The 22,109-nt window shown below is 32.7% G+C and overlaps 1 protein-coding gene across 2 annotated transcripts in view; it reads right to left on the minus strand.

Annotated features, from left to right (window-relative positions):
• Window positions 1–22,109, minus strand: part of LOC118202680 (synaptotagmin-10-like) — a 242,136-nt gene that overhangs the window by 44,944 nt on the left and 175,083 nt on the right. For both annotated transcript variants that reach the window (XM_085821743.1, XM_085821745.1), the window contains exon 6: window positions 15,967–16,185. In XM_085821743.1, the coding sequence (XP_085677869.1) occupies window positions 15,967–16,185 (219 nt within the window). The remainder of the gene's footprint in view (window positions 1–15,966; window positions 16,186–22,109) is intronic.

Here is a 22,109-nt window from a genome sequence, read left to right on the forward strand (position 1 = left end):
GTCAATAAAATATTAATATCTAAAACAGCTTCAATAACTGTCTGAGAAGTTAAAGAGATCAAGAACTAGGTAAGGACTTTATATTTCATTGAACTGAATGTAGATTGAATTCTCTAACTTTTATTTTCATTTTGTTTGTACCAGAAGAATCTCCTAAACATTTGGAATGCTAACAATTTCGAATGTTTAGAAATGTTTTATCCTCATCTTGTTTTGTGCCGTTCTGAGTTCTGCCTCATTTTCTATTAAACGGCACAAAACAGTCTTCTTTCTCAACGTTTTCGTTTTAACCGAAAAGTAATATTCTTTGCTTAGAAACTTTGACAAAATACTGGATACTTCTGTATATAAATCAATGCATCTATACACCGACGGGTATGATTTTGATGAAACAATTTAGCCAAAAATACTAGAACGCCCTTGCAGAAATCGAATTTAAAATACAGGTATAAACTCAGCTATCTGTCGCTAAAAGGTCACCGGCATCATTTGGCACTTTAGCAATAGCGTTACGAATTTTATTTTGGTTCTTAATTGTGATAACCAGTGTCAAGCAATTAAAAGATTCCCCTTTGTTGTGCTTTACTGTTTAGAATTCATATACAAGTCTCCATTTCCGTATACAATAAAAGATACCTGGAGATAAACGAATTGCATGTTCTTTAAGTTTTAAAGTAATGCTATCCCTTTGCAGAGCAATGTTATTAATGGAACTGAAGATGATATTATCTTCGAGTTAGGTGACAACACTGTCATTAAGTTTGAATTGTTTTGGTAGGATGAACTAGTTTCAAACTTTTAAGAGACGTTAGACGTTAAGAGAATTATCGCTATGTCTGAACATAACTACATAGTCTTGAGAAGGTTTTAAAGCAAACCTTCTCATTAAATCAGAACTGGAGCATAAACACACGACTCCTGCTTAGAATTCAGCAAATCAGTGATGATATAACTTGAAGTAACAGTGAGTTCAAATTTAAAATTGAGCTAGTAATGAAAGACTGCTCAATTCAATATAACACGAAGTTGGTTCACAAATCTAACCGGCGTAAGTATTTAAATGTCGGCACTATAATGCAAACCCGAAAAATGAAATTTTATCTGAGTAGCAAAAACCTGACAACGTGGCCTCGAGAGCGAAAATACACTTCAAATTATCTCCCGAAACACTTCCTTTAAATACTATCTTTTTCTACATCATTTATATTATTATATCCATTTTTATCCATTTCAATTATATCATTTATATCCAAAACGTAAAATAACTGGAATTTAAAACTAGAAATATAACGTATAAAAGTAAAATGCCAGAAAACTCCGAATCGGATTCCAAGATTAAGAATTTATAATTAAATACAAATAATATTTTTTCAATTATTTAACCAACATTGTTATTTTTGTCATTATTGTCAAATTATTTATAAATAACATTAAACCACACAATACAATTTTAACCACATTTATTATCAAATAATTTATAGTAATTTTGAACTTAAATATAAGCTGATACTGAGCTCCATGAGTAAGAAATTTGTTAAAAATACTCTGAAATATGCGGCAATTATTAATTATGTATATCTTTCTATGTGATTAGTACTAGTATTTCCATCAGAGTCAGAAAGATCGCCAGTATTTTGCAAATCAATTAATAAAAAAGTATTAGACTACTAAGCTATCGGCCATTGTAAAACAAATATCGCTGTATTTTTAATATAGTTAAAATATTAAAAAAAATGTGAAACAGTAATTCTGTTTAAAATTTTCATAAATTGTTGGTGCCATCCCCCCTTATTAAAACAATTTTTTTTAAACAAAACAATATACCATATTCCCCCCCACTTTTTTACTAATATTATCGTCCGGAAATTGAGAAGAGAAAATTATGTGAATAATTTAATTTTCCGAAGGACGTGGCTGCACTAAGAACTCAACTCAACATGAAAAGTAATCATGGATAAGTATTTTTATCGCAGTATTATTTCCTTGAAAGAGACCTGCCTTATAATAAGAATATATAGTAATGTTAACATTAAAATTCTAATAACATATCTTCCTTTCTGCTTCCGTATAACTAAAATTTCTTCCGTTCTTATTGTTGCTTGTACTACTTCTTAGGCCTTTCATACATTAATTAGAGAAGGTGAATGGCGAAATCGTAGACTGGATGTTGGTTCGTGTTTTCTTGGATGTGATGGGACGTTATTCGGCTGGTATGAAGTTCAACATCTAAAAGGGAAAGATTCGGCATGACATTTGCAGGTGGTGGGCGAATATTTGTTAGTAATATGAAAACAGTTACTACGTGGAATCCATTTTAAAATTTATTGGAGTTCGTCCTCTGAATACGTTTAAAAAGGGGAAAATTACGCGAATATTTAAAAAAGTTCCAGAGCCTAGCGGTAAAAAGCTAGGGGGAACAAACGCGACGAAATACTGTACATTTTTAGTTATAGAGATTCTAGAAAATTTCCAAAATGTGTTGTCGAATATTAATACCATTCCCAAATGTAGTCTCAAATATTAATACCTAATCAGGAATACCGAAAGAAAATGAGGAGCAAAATGTTGCATGACACAATCATCATTTCTAGAATATCACTTCTTAATTCCAAACTGCTTATACCGTCTATTTTCGAGTAAAATTTAATTAATATGGGTTAGGAAATTTCGGGAAATGCTTGCTGCTGTCCTAAAATTGAATCTGCTCATTTGAAACAGAATACACTCGCTCTAAGCAATGTAAACAGGAACCCATTTCAGCATTCACTTCCGTGTTCTGACAGCTGCGTTAGCTCTATGTCACATTGTCGTAGAAGCTGACTTAACTGGTTACGTTTGGTACACTGGCGCCATCTGGCGCAGAAGACGCCGTCATACGAATTAAACTATCTGAACTAAGATTAGATGCTTTGGGATCACAGACTGTAACGAAAACGGGTAATTTATAACAGAATGCGAAGGACATTTGAGTTTAAGAGACTTAAAATAACGCGTTTTCAAGAAACGATGGCCAATCCTTTAACTCGGCGAGTATGCCAGCGTAATACACAGTTGCCCGTTTTATATATAAACCTTAGCAGGTATATTTATATTACTGTTTCAGTAGTATATAATATAATAAACAAACAAACACAGCGATACCTCGGTATACATTCGCTTAGAAATACGTCCTGTTTGGAAGCATAAATGTTTGTTTGGTATACGACATTTATTTGAAATACGTCTCGAATTCGATGAATCATGACTGCAGTTGTTTACCTCTTTCGAGACAATGCTGCGACTTTCCATGAGCATCAGTCCACCTGTTTCTAGTATCTGCTAAACACAGAGTCGATCCTAGCGGGGAGGGGAAGGCAAGATAGTGCAGAGCACGTGGGCGGCTAAATTTAGGGGCGGCGAAATAATTATCAAACATATTATGTTTCTGTAAAAAAGGACGGCCAGTTTTGATTTGCACGTGGGCCGCCGTATTGTCTAGGATCGGCACTAGGTAAACAACCCACGTCATAACTCTGAATTTTCAAATTGATTTTGTGTCTGTACAGTTTGTAACTTCAGTAATAATGAGTTTTAGAAAAGTTGTAAGGTATTTCTCCAACCTTTTTAACACGCCTTCGTGATGTAATGGTCAGCACGCTTGGCGCGTATTCGAGAGGTCCGAGGTTCGACTTCCGGGGAGGGCACTGCACATTTTTTTACGTCTCCTGCTTTAAAAAAAACCTAATATCTCTACAAAGTTATGAAAAGAATCAAGCAACAAAGAAAATGATTAGGATCACTAAGGAGGTGAAAAAAAGAGACTCTTGAAATGTATGAAGATGGCTATTGCATATCGTGGTCCTTGCATGCTGGTGTCAACGATTGTAGAAAACAAAGATGCTACTAAATCAGTTAATTTTGCGAAGGGGTGCAATCGGTTACGAAACATATATCAGAGACATTACAGCATGTTGAAAAATTGCTTTTGATCTGGATAGGAGAAAAACATTTACGAACCGTATTAGGTACAGAGTTACATTTATGCACAGCATCTATTTCTCCCACTGTATTTGTATTTTAATATCAAACAGCGTTACAATCATAAAATTCAATGAGAAATAAAAGGATCAAACTCCAAAAATCTGGAATGGATTAATCACATGTACTGTGGAATCATTGTGTACTGCGGAGTTAAAATCCAATAAAATGCATTAAAATTTTGAAAGTAAAAGCCTTGTTTAATACACACGTACTTTTTGAGGTAAATCAAGAAATACAAAATTAAATCAGATTATGAAACCTAGTTTCCTTTATGATATCTAGAAACTTTTAAGATCTGTATTTTTCTGAATGGCAGGATTCGATTATTTAAATTTGGAAAGTAAGCGTGTGCTATCTGTCTACAGTTCGAATGTTTTTGTCGACGACGTTTTCAAGGGAAACTGACTCATATTATTACTCATTATAGAGAGTTATCACTTATAATGACATGTGTTATCACAAGGAATTTTTCCGAGAAACGGTTTCTTCCAGCACTATTTTCCAGCCAAACCATTTGCGTTCGACGAAGTATTTCGGGTATATATCTGCAACATTTTAGAAGTCTGGGGAAAATGTTTCGGCTACAGCTTTTTCTTGCGTAGATCTTGACCAAAGAACTGCGTGTAAGGCAACCAATCCGATATCCTCGAATCGAAGATTTACGGAAATATTTCAGTTGAAAGAAACTAGTAGATTTGATAGTGATTTACATAAATGCAGTAAACCATAAAATTCCCCGTACAGCCAAGCCGTTTGGGGGAATTTGAGCCTAGGGCAAACTACCTACTAAAGTTGAGCGACCTTATCGCTCAGCCAGTAGTGGGCAACCAACATTGCAAGGAAACATAGTATTTAAAATCCTTAAGCCATAAAGCGGTAAATACTGGGCAATCAGTTAAAATATGAGACTGGTATCAAGACAAAAGAGAAACACACAAATGTAAACAGTCTCATGTTTGGCGCAGATATTAGTCGATTTCGAGAGCTAAGACATACAGGTCCCGCTTCATCAGGAGCAAAGAAATCTACAATGAAGGGAAAGTCATGGTTGTAATTTATTCACAAAAGGACTTAAGTGAAAGAGAAGGTAGTGGGTCATCTATCGGCAGAAAAAGTAAAAATTGGAAAACTAAGTTATAGAATTTTAAAAGTATTGAAAAGGAGCGGATTAGAATTAAGATCACTAAATAAATAAGATGAAGCTTCGTAAAAGTCAAAAGCTTCAACAAAATCCAATTCACCAATGGAAGAAGCTTTTTGGACATTTTTTTCAAAAAACTTCTTCCAATCCTGAAATGGATCTTCTTGAAGACTTGAAGGATCTGCAAAAATCATTAAAAAGACCTGCAGACCTTTTGTTTGCAAAAATCATCCAGAAAGCTTCTCCCTTTAGATACCTAGATTTTCTTGAAGCTTTTCACATTCACAAAGACTTATCTTGTTTATTTAATTATTTTAATTCCCATCTAGTCCTTCCAAACGCTTATATAATTCTATTAATTTAATTTTTCAATTTTTACTTTTTCTACCAACAGATGGCGCTACCTTCTCGTTCGCTTTACTCCTTTTGTGTATAAATACAACGGCGGCTTTCCTTTCGTTAGAGTTTTTTTTTTGTTCCTAATAAAGAGGAATCTCTACTTGTTTGTTCTCGAAGTTAATAGCGTCTTGACTAAAATCTACGCCTAATACAAGGTTGTTTTTGCTTGCTAATTTTATGAGACTAGTATACTGCAAGTTGTACAGAGTGGTTCACTTTCTCCTTATAGAAGATGTTGATGAGTTAGTTTATGATTGACCAGTTCCAAACTGAGTCAAAAATATTTGTTCATTATGATTTGCTATCCATTCCAAATACTTCACCTGAAGTTTTACGGACGATAATTTATTATACTATTCTGAATTCCCCAATCGTTTCCACTTCATTTGACGAAGCTGCACTGCACGTTCCCTTAAACTGACAAAATGTTGAATCATATCATAGTTCATAGTGACATAATATTCTCCGCGAACGGTGTGGCCAAATAAAACGGTAAAGTCAGCAAAGTACGGTTAAAAAATTTTCAGTGAAACAAAATACAGAGTATGTCTTCTCAAGAATTCGTGATAGGGAAAGAGGAATAGGAGATCTTCCTGATTGAGGAGGCATTCTTCTTCAAAACTGCAGCGTAGCTGGGCAGAGTCGTAATATGAACTATTATGCAGTGTTCACACGAGGGCTTTGCTGTTAAAAATGGCATACGCCGAACATCTTTGCTATGCAACCTCATTACGTCACAAAATTGGTATAAGAAATTTGTGTAAATGTTTTCATATGCCATCTGATATAAAACTAAACTGACCAATCATAGCGAAGCAAACACGAACTGGCATTCGGTCTACGATTTCGCTGAGTCAACCGCATATTCATGCAAGCGCAATGTTATCTTTGCTGATTGGTTACAGTTTAAACCTTGTTTCAAAGGTGTGAAAGGCATTAATAACTTATACGCATTAGGACTATGACAATAATGAAGACTAGATTATCTATGAATGGCTCCTTGAGGGGACCAAGGTCACGCGAATAAGAAGCGCTTTCTGCATTTTAACCATGATGAATTTCATGAACTTGATCAAGTCATCCTGTTTTCACAAAAACAACAGTAACAAAATTATTTTTACGGAAATATCTCTTGTTCATTACGAAATTTATAATGTTTCTAAATGTAAGAAGAGCTTTGGAAACAAACTTTGTAGCGAAAAAGATGAAACAGCTAATTTTCGTAAGGCAGATGTTCGAGAAGTAATAGAACGAAACAAATGTTCAGGTTATAACCAAAGATTGCTAAAACATCATATACAGCAGGGGGAAAAATCATCTTTGTATAGTTTGTTCTATATAAAGTGTTTCAAATCTATCAAACTCAAGTAAAACTATTCGCACGTAATAAAGCAGATAATAGTAAAGGAATTAGTTTTTGATTACACTCAAAGAAAAGCCGCGAACTGTTTAGAAAAGTATACGTGGACTTCTTTTCAAAATGACAATCCATGCAAAACTTCTTTAAATCAAACCTGCAAAAAATAACTGCATTATGAAAATCTTCTGAATTCGGCTTTTTTTGTCTTTGTGTGAAAAAGCGCTGAGAGACTTTGAAGATAAATTCATTCAAAAGCCTCTATGGTATATAAATATATATGTGTAAATCGAATTTTGAATGCGCGTGAAGGAACAGCTAGAACATATATATATATACATACATACATACATTTATATCGCAGATTCAATTTAAATTCAGAGCAATAAAAATAATTCAAAGATTTCTTTTTAAATGGAATTCAATTTACATTCGAAGTTTATCTGTGGATTCATTTAATAGATAAGAGAAAGAAATTCAATATGCTACAGCATGTGTACGGGAAATATAAAGAATGTCTTTTTTAACTGTATTATTGAGATTTTAAATGTTAGAAAAAGATGATAAAAAGCTAGGCGTTGAAAAAGCAGTACACGGAAGTGTCTTTGAAAGAATGATGTATTGAAATATAGAAGAGGAACAATTATCCGGATTTCCTCTATATTAAACTCCATTATCCGAATATTAGTTATGTAAAATTCCATTATTTGGATATCAGTTATGAGGAATACCATTATCCGGAACCCTTATACGAAATTATATTACATGGATATGAATTATACATAACTGTGTTATTCGGATATAAATTATGCGGAATTATATTATCCGGACATCCGTTAAATGGGATTCTATTGGCCAGATATCAATTACATAAAACTGAATTATCTGGCAACAGTTATACATGTTTTTGTTTTCCGGACATGTTGAACTTCACAATCCAGGCATCAGTTATACAAAATTCAGTTAACCGAATTTCAGTTAAACAGAACTCTATTATTCGGATCACTTCTTGTTTCAGTGCCACTTTAAACTAGACTTACGTCTTTCAGTTTTACTTAGAAACATCAATGACTAAATATTAGTGAAATTAATTTATTATTCTTTCCCATATACTGTTGATGATCTTTTTTAACATCTGCTTGTTTTGAAATAAATTATTAAAACGGTTTTGGAAACGAACTCATCTAAGTATTCGGACACTTTGAAGAAACAGTTTACCAGGTGTATAAACATGAAAATAACGGAAGATTTAATATTTCGTTGAATATATTTTAGTCAAAGTTACACTTTCCATGAGCTTTGGAATAGATTCAACCTATCTTTTCGTATAATAACGTTCTATATTTTCTATTCCATTGTAAGAATTGCTTTTAGAAGAGCTTTAGAAGAAATATTATTTTTCCTTAAAATTTTCTCCAACTCATTCCATATATGTTTGATAGAATTGAAGGCCGTAGATTATGGAGGAATTCTGATAATTCCAGGACAGTTGTATAATAACCACAAACGAGCATTTAGGGCTGCATGCTTAGGACTGGTATCCTGATAGAACTTGATGTATTTTGCATTATAAGTTTTCTTGCAGATGCTCTCAGATTTTCATTATGAGTATTTATATATTTACACTGATTCGTATTATTTATTATAAACTTTAAATTACCGATCGCTGTGGCGGTGAAACATCGCCAAAGCCTTATGCCTCTACTCTAGTGCTTAACAATAGGCAATAGAGTTTTCGTATTCTATTCTTCTTCAGTTTTTGCTACACACTAATTGTCTGTCAAACTCAAATATATAAAATTTTGATATTTCTGCAAATATAACATCTCTCTAATCTGATAAATCTTCCCTTAGTATGGATATCGTGAATGACAGGTGTATTTTCCTTTTTGACAAGGAATTTCTTTCTTACTAATATCCCGCTGTAGACATATGCTATAATGACTCTCATAACAACTTCTGTATTAACGTTAATTGCAAACCAGTAAAAGTTTTAAAATACTAATTTTTGCGTTTTATTTGATTTTTCGTAGAATACATTTTCAGTTGGTGTTAGCTTGGGATGTGATCCAGATTTATGTGCATTTTCGCCAGTCTCACATAATTTCGATAGGTTTATAATATCAAATATAGTTGAGCGCATTATATCAGGGATGTTTTGGGTATTTCGAATACGTTTACCATCTTTAAAAATATGAAAATTGAATTTCTAACAGAATTTTCTTTAATTTGTGGCATATTGTTACTTCACTTCGAGTATGGAACTGGTAATATATTTTGTTAAACAAGTAATAATTTTGAAACGCAGGTGATAATCGTGCGACGTACTTTAATTTAAAACAAAATAATATGTCCAAAAAACAAATGCGAGCTACAGTATTTATCTTTTAAAAAAATAATTCAAGTAAAATAAAATTACAGTGCAGTTAACATTTTTAAACCAACTGTTAAAGAAATTAAGATGTATACAACATTGATCTACAGCATTCGGCCCATAATTCTATTCTAAACATAAGTGAAAAAGCGGTTACTTTCTGTTTATAAGACTGCTGTCTTCTATATAATAACGGAAACCTATTTAATTAAAAATAAACTTTCTTCCGATTGAAATAAAAACGAATCGCGTATTTCAACACTGAATATAAGATTAATTAAAAGGCATTAGCGAGTCGAGTCCGGCTCAGTTTCGTTGTAAATCCATTGTCAGATTCGTTATTCGTCCATCGTTATTCGTCCATCGTTATTCGTATCGTCCGAATTCGTTTGTCCATCGTCGAATCGTTATCGTCCATCGTTATTGTCAGATATCGACTCTATACGAGTACGTTAGATATTGTAATATTAATATTGTTGCATTTTTAATATTGCTACAGTGTCACAAAAGTGATGGGACACTTGTGCTTTACGAAAGGAAACTGTAGTAAAATAAATTAAAAAAACATGTAAAACATTTTTGTGGGTGTGTTTTATACTTAAATTTAGTAACAAGTATTACATAACATACATTTTCTCAAAATATTAAAATAGTAATTTAATAAAAATACAATTGTTTAGAACGAAGCAAAAAATGGCTCACATAAGTGATGGGACACTTACTTTTCCATCAAATATTTATCCAAAAATTTTACTTCTAAAAATGTTTTAATATTTTGTTGGATTTCTTTTTACTTTTAAAACGTGATTTAATCTTCTTGGGATGGATTCGACTAATTTTTTTGTGATTTCTGGAGTGATTTTACCCCATTCTTCTTGAAGCAATGATTTTAATTGTTATTTTGAAGAAATGGTGTGTTTGCGAATTCTTGATTCCAATTCTTGCCAAATATTCTCTATGGGCTTTAAGTCTGGAGATTGTGGTGGTGTTTTTATTATTTCAGGACAGTTATAGAGCAGCCAGAGCCTAACGTTCAAAGCAGTGTGCTTGGTGTCATTGTCATGATAGAATTTAAAATCGTTATGAAGGGTCAATTTTCGTGCTGAAGATTTCAAATTTTGATTTAAAATCTCAATATACCTGTACTGATTCATTAAACTGTCAATAAAAACAAGATTACCAACTCCAGCGGACGACATACACCCCCATACCATAACTCCTCCTCCACCATGTTTTACTGTTGGCACCAAGTTCTGTTTGCGAAATTCTTTCCTGGGTTTTCTCTACACCAAGATTCTACCGTCAGAACCAAATATATTAAATTTACTCTCCTCAGAAAATATAACTTCATTCCAGTAATCAGAGTTCTTTTTTATGTTGGATTTTGCGAAAGCCAGTCTGAGTTTTCTATTCTTTTCACTTACGAAGAATTTTTTCCTTGCTGCTCTACCGTGATATCCAGCAGATCAAATTACTCTTCTAATAGTCTCAGGATTAACAATTACTCCATATAATGCTTGTAAATCAGGAGCAACTTTAGGAGAACTCATTCTTGGATTTTGTTTAATATTTTGAACAATAATTCGCTCTATTCTATTGGATAGCTTTGGTCGGCCAGGTCTTCTTTTATCCTGAATCATATGATTCATTTTATATCGTTTAATGATATTGAAAACTGTTGAATGACTCACGTTAACTGTTTCAGCAGTTTCTCTAATAGATTTTTCACGTTCAATATGCAAATTAATAACTAATTTTCGAATTTCAGGCAAAGTTTCTTTTCTTTTAGCATTCATGGCTGCACAGAGCTAAAAACACAAAAATTCAAAACAAACGGGAGAGAAAGACTGCAGACGATTTTATAAATTATTGCTAATTGCTTTTGAGTAAAAATAAAAACCCCAAAAAATATTTTTATTGTAGTACGTAGTAGTATCTAATGGTGTCCTATCACTTATGTGAACCATTTTTTGATCCTTTCTAAACAATTGTATTTTTATTAAATTATTATTTTAATATTTTGAGAAAATGTATGTTATGTAATAATTTTTACTAAATTTAAGTATGAAAAACACCCACAAAAAATTTTTACATGTTTTTTTAATTTATTTTATTGCAGTTTCCTTTTGTAAAGCACAAGTGTCCGATCACTTTTGTGAGACACTGTATGTATTGCTTGTTATTATTATGTAATGTAGGTTTCTTTTAAAGAAATAATATTGTGATAGTTACCAGTAGTTTATACAGGATTACTATTCTTTTTTTATGTTCTTATTGTAACCGCGTCCTTCAAAATTATATTACTAGAAGAATATTTCCCTCTCAGTTTTCGAATGATAAAACTATTTTAAATAAGGAAAATACGGTATTTATTTACATGTGATTATTTTACCAAAAACATTTATCATCTATATAATGTGCATATTGATTTTTATGGAGTTTTTAAAGTTGTTTTAGGTTTACAAAGCACGTTTAGCAATAAAAAGAAGTAATACATCATGTTTAGAGCATATTGTACATTGCATGAAAAGTCAGGAAACAATGCGAACAACCTGCAGTGAAGAACCGATGTAACTAACACGCGATGTTGTGTGTAAAGCTTCCGGATTTTGCATTCGTTGACCCCTGGCTGATGTCTTACTCTTGTTTTTTGGGTATAAATGAAGTTATTTCACTATATTTTAAAAGTACATAACAAATAGCCACCACAATTTTTATTCCAGAAGAAATCAAAGAGGACGTTGAATGCGTGCAACATATTGTTGCTGTTGTTCCTCGCTTGAACAACAACAACATTGAAATCACGTACAGAGAAGTTATAATATCTTAACTAAATATAATCACAATCCATGACGATATTTGAAACATCGGATAAATACGTCATATTTCTGTCTCTTGGAAAAATGCAGCAATGCAGTAGGCTCCAATTAATGTGGTAACGGTTAATTTTATCATTCGGATATTGTTATCGAACTGCCGAAGTTCCATCCGTAAAGTACATCGCTTATTGTGATAGGCAATTCATTAGTATTATCAAAGTATTACAGAATATTTTTTAACTGAAACACAGTAGCCAAATAAGACATAAAGTCGCGAAATAAAGTCAAATTAGAACGTAAAAATTCAAAGTACATTTGTAAATTAACAATAAATTATCTTAATTATACTAGGCTACAAAAGAAAATCAAGTGATTCGGATAACTAGAGTTGCAGATATTTAAATAATGGATATTTCAGTCTGATTCGCGTAAATAAAGCAAGATAAACCTACAGGAATAACTGATACTTATATATGTCATGCCTGATAATATTTTGGGAGAGATTTACGAGCCATATATGACAGCTGCGACGCATGCCAGAGTAAAGATCCTTTCCTCATTTCAATATAATGAATATTGAATCTTGTAGGAAGAATAAAGCTAATTTTTCAGAATAAACAAAATACTTTTATTTAAATTTTAAAACAGAACCAAAAAAAATAAATACTGCAGCTCTAAACTATCAAAATTTTAAACTCTTAACTACTGCAGTTAAAACTCTTACAACTATTAAAATAAAACTAAAAAATTAAACTCTCTAAACAAAATATATAAAAATCTTTCGAATCCTCTTCTTGTTGCCACACCGTAAAATGCAAGTTCTTGTCCTATTATTTATATTTCACGTTCTCTTTAAGTCACGATCTTCACAAGTCATGATCTTTACAAGTCACGATCTTTACAGCCAGTAACAGGCCTGACAACAGATATATTATTCTTCGCGGAGAAATGAATAATGAAAAGTAGAAACACACTGTGTAGACGAAACTCGTCAACTTCTGAGTTGTTAACCAACCAACAAGTGTCTTTAACATCGCAGGAGAGTAAAATTGATGATCTTGTTTACTATAGTATCTCTGCTAGCCTGTAATTAGTTCTAAGTTCAGATGTTCAGGCATTTCTTAGGTCCAGTGGATTTTCAGATACCCTATTTGGGACTCGCGGAACTTCAATGTCTCACACTTTCAGTACAAAATTCGATAAATTACACGATGTGTTAGTGAATCAGTATAAAATACAGACCCTTCGTGTTAACTTGTTTCATTCTTCTCTAAGCTGATGTTGCAAGGAATTATTGTATCCCTCGGGTATTGTTGTGGCGAAAGTGGTCTGTCTAGCAAATTGGTACACACGGGATTTGAATTCTAACCAAAGTACAGTTGATTGTTCACATGTTTTGCTTTGAAAAACTCAGTACTAAAGTTTAGTGGACAACATTTCGTCACTCTTCGGTTTATGTTCTAGCGGTCTTCATCTCTTTATTTAAATGGGGGAAAATGTAAGGAATTATCTCATCTCTCCATTGCATGCATTGCTAGTATAAGTTGGTTAGGACGACCAGCTAGCTGGCAGTTGGAGAATCCATTGCTGGAACCCAGCCAGACTACAGTTAATGTTTCAACTTTCTGTTTTGAAAAAAACCTAATAACCTCTAAAATGGTAACCGAACTAAAATATCGTGCAGGATAATTCATCACAGTCGGAATTCGGTCAAACGAATATCTAATACAGAAGGACAAAATCATATGCCGAAACTCGAGCAGGCATATTCTGCTGTGTTAAAGCATGGCGTATCCCTACATCGTAGCAGCTTACCTTCCAATCTTCTTGAAATGATCATATACTGTAATGTTTAGAATATTTATTTTGCCTGAGAGTTCCTGAACTGTGTAACTTGGTTTATCAGCAATAGCGTTTTGTAACTGATCCTTGTTTACAGAGGTTGGTTTTTATCAGCTTCGAGGTTGAAATTTTCGCAGTTAGACTTCTCAAACCACCTGTTCGAACTGTATCATCAGAAACAGCAGTTTGTGCATACAAGGCACAAATTTTAAGTCTGACTATCATTTTTTAATTTTTTAAAATAAAATAGAATAAGATACAAAAATGAGTTCTGCATGCTTAGCACTAAGCTGGAAAAATCGCGTAACAACACATGCTAGAATAACGCAACGCGAGCAAAAAAGACTGCCTTTAAAGATTCACTTTGATCAAGGCCACTACTTATCAACAATTAAAAAAACAATTTGGAGAAAACGCATCGCAATCTGAAACAGACCAGAATTGTTTTTAAGGTATCCTAATATTTATGCGAGATGAGTATTTTCAGTTATGAATCTTTCTCAAAATAAGGTAACGGAAATTTATTGAGCAATTTTTAGCAGTAAAGGTAGAAGAATTTTGTAAACACCAAAATATAGCTTTTTCAATGGTCTCACTAGAACGGAAAAAAACCTATTATTAAGATTTAGTAAATCAAATAAAACAAGTTTAATACTTTCGCATGCAAATATGGTGATATTAAAGAATGAATTTACTAACTTAGATTACTCTTCAGTGTCTGTTGTTATAACAATCTGAACAAATTTTCACCACATTTACTGACTACCACAAAACAAAAGTTGCTTGTTTTTGGCAACTAATGGCTCCATACTAGACAAAGCAACAGTAACAATTGACTTTACAAAAGCCAGTTTTATGAAACTGTTAAATAATAATATTTTCACCCATTTCTTAATGTAATTTATAACGTATAGGATGGAGTATTTTGCTATGGCGGTGATTGCTTGGTGTGGTAGTCGCAACTCTTTTAGACCTTGTTGATATCACGGCGCCATCTATAATGAGGGCTGGGAATCAACTACCCCTTGGAGACTTAGGCACATCTATATTACCGAGCTATTGCAGACGCAACGTTGCCGGTTCCTTAAATCAAGCCCAAGAGCACATGACATAATTCTGGAAATGGAAAACATCTCAGAAGAGAAAACGGAGAAAGGAAAAGTGAGAGGGGTACGAAAAGCAAAAAGGCCAAAGGCATCTGTCAGGTGAACGGAACTTGACAAGATGAAAAATCCTAAAGGATGCATGACAATTCAGTGAAATGACAAATGCAAAACATGGTTCAACATACTATACAACAACAGCAAAAGTTCAATACTGCTAAATAACTACACAATACAACCCAAGCAACAGAAAATAAACACACATCAGTCAGTACAACATTACACGGGCAATTCCAAACAACGTACAGCATAGTCTACATCAGCTAAAATGAAAAAAATTATAGCCATCAATTGAGGAGCAAGAGAAGAAGCAGTGGCCTCATCCCATGAAAGTGTGAACTGCAAGTGGTCTTATGTTAGGCGGTCTTCATTGAGTATTTCGTAGTTGAAGACTTGAGAATAGTTCACAAAGTCGCACTGGACAGCTTTAGAGAAGAATTTCGCATTTGTTCCTTTAATAAATTCTGTGATGGTTTCAAGCTTAAGATCCCTATGAAAAAGTTCGTTTCGGATTAGATAGTCAGCATCAGTGATAATATGAAGAAATTTATTCTGCACTATTCTACTCCTTAGTCTATTCAGCTAGATATATTAATGGAAGATGTCTGAATAGAGGGCATCTGTGAAGGTCGTTGTTCATTGGCTGATGCTGCTGTACCGTGTACAGAACTCGTGAGCATCGATGGTGTAGCTTTATTGCTTAACCGATCGCCTCAGAAACAAGTGTCGCTGACGCGAGCGATTTTAGCGATATCTTTTTTACACGGCGTATGCACTGCTGTACTGTATTTAAATTATTTTGTAAATGTATAAAATGGTGAATTGTTAAAAACATTTTAAAGTAGTTTTACCTGAGGCACTCCGAGTATGTCCATTGTATATTCCACGTCATGCCCAATATCGCAGAGCTCAGGTAATCCCCGAACAAGCACCTGGCCAATAAGGTCATGTCTCGAGAAACGGTCGAAGTCGTAAACCGAAAATTGAATCGTTCTTGACCTTAGCTGTTCGTATGGCACTCCGAAGACGAAAGTCTCATTGAATACTGGGTTGAGGTTTCTCCTGTGAACCTGCGAAAAAAGAACAGAAATTAGAGTCTGGGTGTAACAACATTTAAAATAAACCATTTTGAAATAAGAAATAAATTTCAGATCAATTCTAGACTTTCTTGTTAGTAATTCTGGACACTAAAATACTTACCGAAAATACGTGAAATACCATTTGCATACTTTAATTTATATGTTTATAGATTTATATATCGTTTCACTACTACGCCATTTCTTAAAGATGTATACATTTAATTTTTTTTCGAAGATCAAACATATTCTTCGAGAGTCAATTTCCTTTGTAGCAATTAGATGTTAAACTTTGTGACAAGTAAGGAAGAAACTTAATGCGTAAGGTACCTGAGACCGGTGGATCGAAAGAAAGTTGCTTGGAGGAGAAATGCATGATTACATCTGTTGACTAGATTTGTTTGTTGATGGGAAATATTTCATTCATTTTTTTCCTGATAAGTATACTTTATAAGGTATTTTTCCCGCTTTCTTAGTGGTGTAGTGGTCTGCGCTGGGCGCATATGCCAGAGGTCCGTGGTTCGAATCCCATTTTTCATCACTACTGCTTCAAAAATAACCTAATGACTCTACAACTCGACTGTTGTGTTCTTTCCTCTCATAGTGCTTCTTCTGAGGATCAAAATTAAATGGAACTCCAGATAGCAGAGGTACATTTTTTATATAAGATTAAAACATGTAAAGCAATTGCGATAGCTCCTTAATTATCTAACTGAATTTGTATATTTCCTCTTTCTACTCGTATCATTTACATAATGGTTATGACGTACCTAATTCGGAACTTAAAGTCAAATTGATTCGTCGAACGTAAACGTCAACTTACTAATTAATTAAAATCTTATATAACGCTAAAATGCCGGTGCACTTTAGCCAATCAGCGAATAAAATATCAATTAAAATCAAAACCTTTTTGACAAGAGAGGTTGATTTTTTCCCAGGCTTTCCTCTGAATGCGTCTCACTTTCCCGCTTGCTTGCCTACAACTATCACATAACGGCTCACGTTTGTATATCATCCATTACCTTAAGATGTGCTAAGCTTCCAAAACTTCGAGGTACATATTGTGCATATAATGATGTGTGAATCAGAATGTGCGTCGCAAGAATGATTTTAGAATTAGTAATAAAATGTGTTGACTATACAGCAACGTTTTCGTCCAAATTTCATAATTCTGTCTATGCAATAAACCTCTTCAATTTATTACACACACACACTAATATATATATATATCAGAAAAAATTATGAACTAAAATTTTGCAATAACCCATTTATTCTTCATTTTAGTTTAGTACGTTTCCTTTCTATCGTAAAAATAGTAACTATTTATAATACATCAATCTAAACTGCATTATTTCAAAATTAATCTGCATCATTAGATCTTAAGTACCGCGGCAATGGCAATGAAAAATAAAAACCTTTTGGTCAAATCTTGGATAAAATTTCATTTAAGAATGATGTCCTATGGAAGACTCTATCTCCCACGCTTCTTTCGAAATTGTCGTTTTACGTTCTCCACTTTCGCTTTTGCAATATGCCGCTGTTTACTGTCTTCAAAAAGTATCTTTGCCAAGTGTATAGATACTGATGGTGAAAATTCTACAAGAATAGTACGCTGTAATGTCAATGTTATTTGTGTTAGTCTAATGGAAAATATGTTCGACCATGAATAAAAAGGAAATAGTTGAATTCAGGCACGTTTGCCTGTCTTTGCTTTTTTATGCATCTATTTATTACGCCACCAATTCTTCAAATTTATAAAAACAAGCTTCTTCCAATCTATTATATATATATATTATTTTCATTTTTTTTAGTCTCAATGACTCGTTATAAATGAAACTATTCTATTGAAAAATGCCTTTCCTGCAATAAATAATCGCCCCAATTGTATTTTTAACAATTCGGCTACGTCAAATAGTGGAAAATTACGTTGAGAGTCCCATACAAACCTTTCATTTAAAAGATTTCTTTTCCAGCTATCTTTGATAATGCAAACAGAAAAATTCTCAGAGTTTATGTTGATTGATTAAATAAAGATATATATGCAAAATTGGTTTTAACATTAAATAAAGTTTGAAGAAATTCGCTTCACACACATCGTATTGTTATCCACAAACAGTGTGTCGACGAAGTTGAAACTCGATAGCTTATTTGAAAGTAATTTAAGAACCCACGAAGACCTTTTGTCGATAGCGACAAACAAAATGAGTGAGCTCAATAAAAACTTATAAAAGTGCAGATATAGTAGACCCCGCTTTAGATGATTGCAGTGAATGGTATCACTCTGTTATCGGATTTGCCGAACTTTCGCCCGTTTGTATACAAAAACATGGAAAATACGTCGCTTATTGCGATCAACATATAGGTTAATATGAACAAGTATTATAGAATGAATTTTTTAATATAGTAATCGCCTAATAAAGTATAAATTCTCTCAAAATTGATTATAAGAATTTCCAAGTGACAGAGAAATGTCGCTAAGTAAGATGTAAAATAGCCAAAGAACTTGGTGTAGATTTCATCCAAGCATTTTAAATTAGGGAAAAAAAGCAACCCTAGTTTGACACAGATTTTTAATAACTCTATACATTTTGAGAGCAATCAGGTACAAGCCTTTCTTCTTCAAAAGTAAAATAAATTCTGCAGAATTTGTTTCCTTTCTATTGAAACAAATTGCCTGAAAACAGCTACGAGAAACTAAGACTCCTTTCTGTCTAATTTAAAATTTAGCATCAGCATGTTTTCGTCTTATTAAGAATGCTGTTCGAATAAGATTAAGATCAATCAAATTTAGGAATGGGATTGATTATCATCGATCCAATATATTTCAGAAACTTTATGAACGGTTCATAAACGAACTTTTATGTTAAAGACTTTATGAACAGTTCGTTATGAATAGCTTGCATTCTCCTACTTAAAATCCTGTGAAAATCCCTGTTTATCTGTTTCTAATTATATTTATATTAAATTAGTTATATTTCATTGCTGGTTTGAAGGATATTTTTTCTCATCGTCTAATGGTGTCATTGGGTTAATATTATCAACATAGCCATCGACAAACGTGATCATATTAAGCGGCGCCTGCTGTTCCATTAAAAGTACTGAAAGCAAAGTGGCGAAATTAAATTTTACAACAATACTAGTAGAGCAATAACATTAACAGTACACAGCTTAAAATATACATATCACGTAATTAAATTGAAATTTCGATTAGATATCTTTCTCATTTGTAAGCTTGTCCTGTCTGCCGTGGAAGATATATAAATGGTGCCTAATACTTTAAATATGGTAATGTTTTCCCTGCCTTTGTTTAGCTAATGCGGTGAAAACAAATAATTCTTTAATTAAGTTGCTAACTATGTATAACTTGCAGCTGTTGCTTTGCACTAATATATGTATGTACATATATAACATACTGAAAATAAAAACATTTGCTAATGTGATATGCGTGCAGAAGATATATATTTCAGTACAAGAGTCTAACTTCAATTATTTAAGCATTCGGTGTTATACTATATGAACGCTACTGAATAGTTGCGTTACCAAGATATTTTCTCATTAAAGTTAACAAAGAGATATTAATTACACTTTCAACGACAGAAACAAATGTTTTGTAGCACACATGACAACCAGCACAAAAGGATCTATTTTATTATTAAAGTTTAATATTTTGCGTCTCGTTCAAGTTGAATATTATTTTGCGTTTTGTTTGCAATATTTATAATTAAGAGTATAATTCAAAACAACTTGCATATATAATATAAATAACATAAACATTATTCAGTCCCTATGACATATTCTTAGCCATCGGATGTAGTTTTATTTGAGGTACATTATTTATAGTACAGATTATTTTCTTAGACGTTATACATATATCGTATTTTCCCTGTTTTTTACTAATTTTATGGTCCAAAAATTGGTAGGAAAAAATTATGGAAAAAAAATTTAAAAAAAAAAAAAAAAAAAAAAAAAAAAAAAAATCAAAGCTTTCAGATTTTATATTAAGCGCAAAAGGGCATTTTGCTTCATTTACACATTCATACACGTTGCGAAAGCATTTGGGCTAACGCCCTTTTGGTCTAAAAATATTTAGAAACAGCATATCATTAGAAGTTTCGATAAAGAGTCTCGCGCTGGAGAAAAAATATTTTATTCTGTACAGTGTGCTGTTACTGTTCGCTTTGAAATCGTTGAGTTTCTTAATAAAAAATTCGTTAAAGCTTAAAAAGTATGAAATAGATAATAAAACTAATTCGAGATTCAAGATCCGGTTTCCCACGTGCTCATATTCTGGTGGCTCATATTCTTCTACGTTATTAAAAATTTGATGGCTCTAAGTATCGTTGTTTTTTCATAATGCGAGAAACATACACACATTTATGCAGATTCTTTATCATTTAATTTCTTTAAATATAATACAGCGTAATAATACTTGGCGGCAATAACTTGAAAAGTGATACAATCGTTTACAGTGATTCCACGCAAAATGCCGTTTCCAGACTAATAGCCTTTCTGGGCTAACGTCCCTTTGGGCTAATAATTTAAAATACGAACGACGTGGTTACATAACAAAGGAAAAGACAAGAAGAGTTGTAAGAACATAAAAAATGAAAAGCAGTCGTGGGTATACTACAGATATTTATCACGGTATTATTTCTTTGAAGGAAACACTCGTTCTAATAAGAATACATAGAAATATTAATATTACAGTGTCGAAAAGGATAGCTTATTTTTAATTCCCTCTGTAACTTGAATCCGTTCGTATTGCTATATTTAATATTCCATAGGTCTTAAATCATCCATAAATAGTTAGAGGAGGAGGATGCGAAGCTGACTCAGAGAGATAGTGTCTTCTTCTCTGGGATGGGTTGGTTCTTCTGTTAGGCTGAGGTAAATTCAACAGTTAGAAGAAAAAAGTTTGCCGTGCTTTCGCAGGTAATTTGCGAGGGTTTGTCTTTTCAATAAGACGAAAACAGTTTAAAATTTAGAGCTCTTCCTGTGAAAGCTTGGAGGAAGTGGAAAATTACGCGAAATTTTTTAAATTTTAAGAATCTGGTGCTGAAAATGCAGAGGGAAAATATGCGACTGAACACGTTATTCATAACTGTTTTTACTGTTTTTTTACATACTACGTGCTCCGCCCTTAGGTACTACATGGAGAGGGAGGGATGCCACGTGGAGGTCTTTTTAAGGGAAACTGGCTCATATCTATGTTACACATGGGGAAAACCACGAAAACGTCCATGCAGCCAGCCCGTTCGCCGAGACTCGAACTCCGGACCGAACTACCAGTATTCAGTGGCTTTTACCGTTCGGCCGCTGGTGGGCCTGTTTTGACTCTTACTCAGCTTTTTCCCTTTAATAATTTTTTTTATTCTCTATTACTTACATCTAATTTTTTGTTTTAAATTAATAAAACTAATAATACTGTTATTAAAATTTTTTTTACGCATTAAAATTTAATAAAATTTCTTCTGTTCATTTTAAAATTCTTTTTTACACAGACTTAAAATTTTTATTGTAATTTAAAAAAAAAATTTTAAAACAATTTTAGAATTCTTTCAAAAAATTTTAATTTATATTCCCTAACAAATTATTTTATTTTCCTCAGTAGAAAATTAAAAAAAATTAATTTTAAAAGTTTAAATTCATTTAATTAAAATTTTTTAGTTCATTTTAAAGTTTGAATTTTTCGCCATTTATTTTCCCCATTCAAAACACTTAACTTTTCATACTATAAACAGTTTCATTTCTGTAATTAAATTTCAGAAATTATCCACTGCATTTACAATCTCCAACATTTTCGTTTCTTAGTTTTATAGACTAAATCTATGCAACTCAATACAATGCTTGCTTTTTACTTTTCTGCTTTATCAAGCTACCCTACTACTAGTTAACTCGATTCAAAACTTCACAACAAC

This window comes from Stegodyphus dumicola, chromosome 8 (genome assembly GCF_044657685.1).
Source record: "Stegodyphus dumicola isolate Sdum_Otavi_A_Nest chromosome 8, ASM4465768v1".
NCBI classification, from domain to species: Eukaryota; Metazoa; Arthropoda; class Arachnida; order Araneae; family Eresidae; genus Stegodyphus; species Stegodyphus dumicola.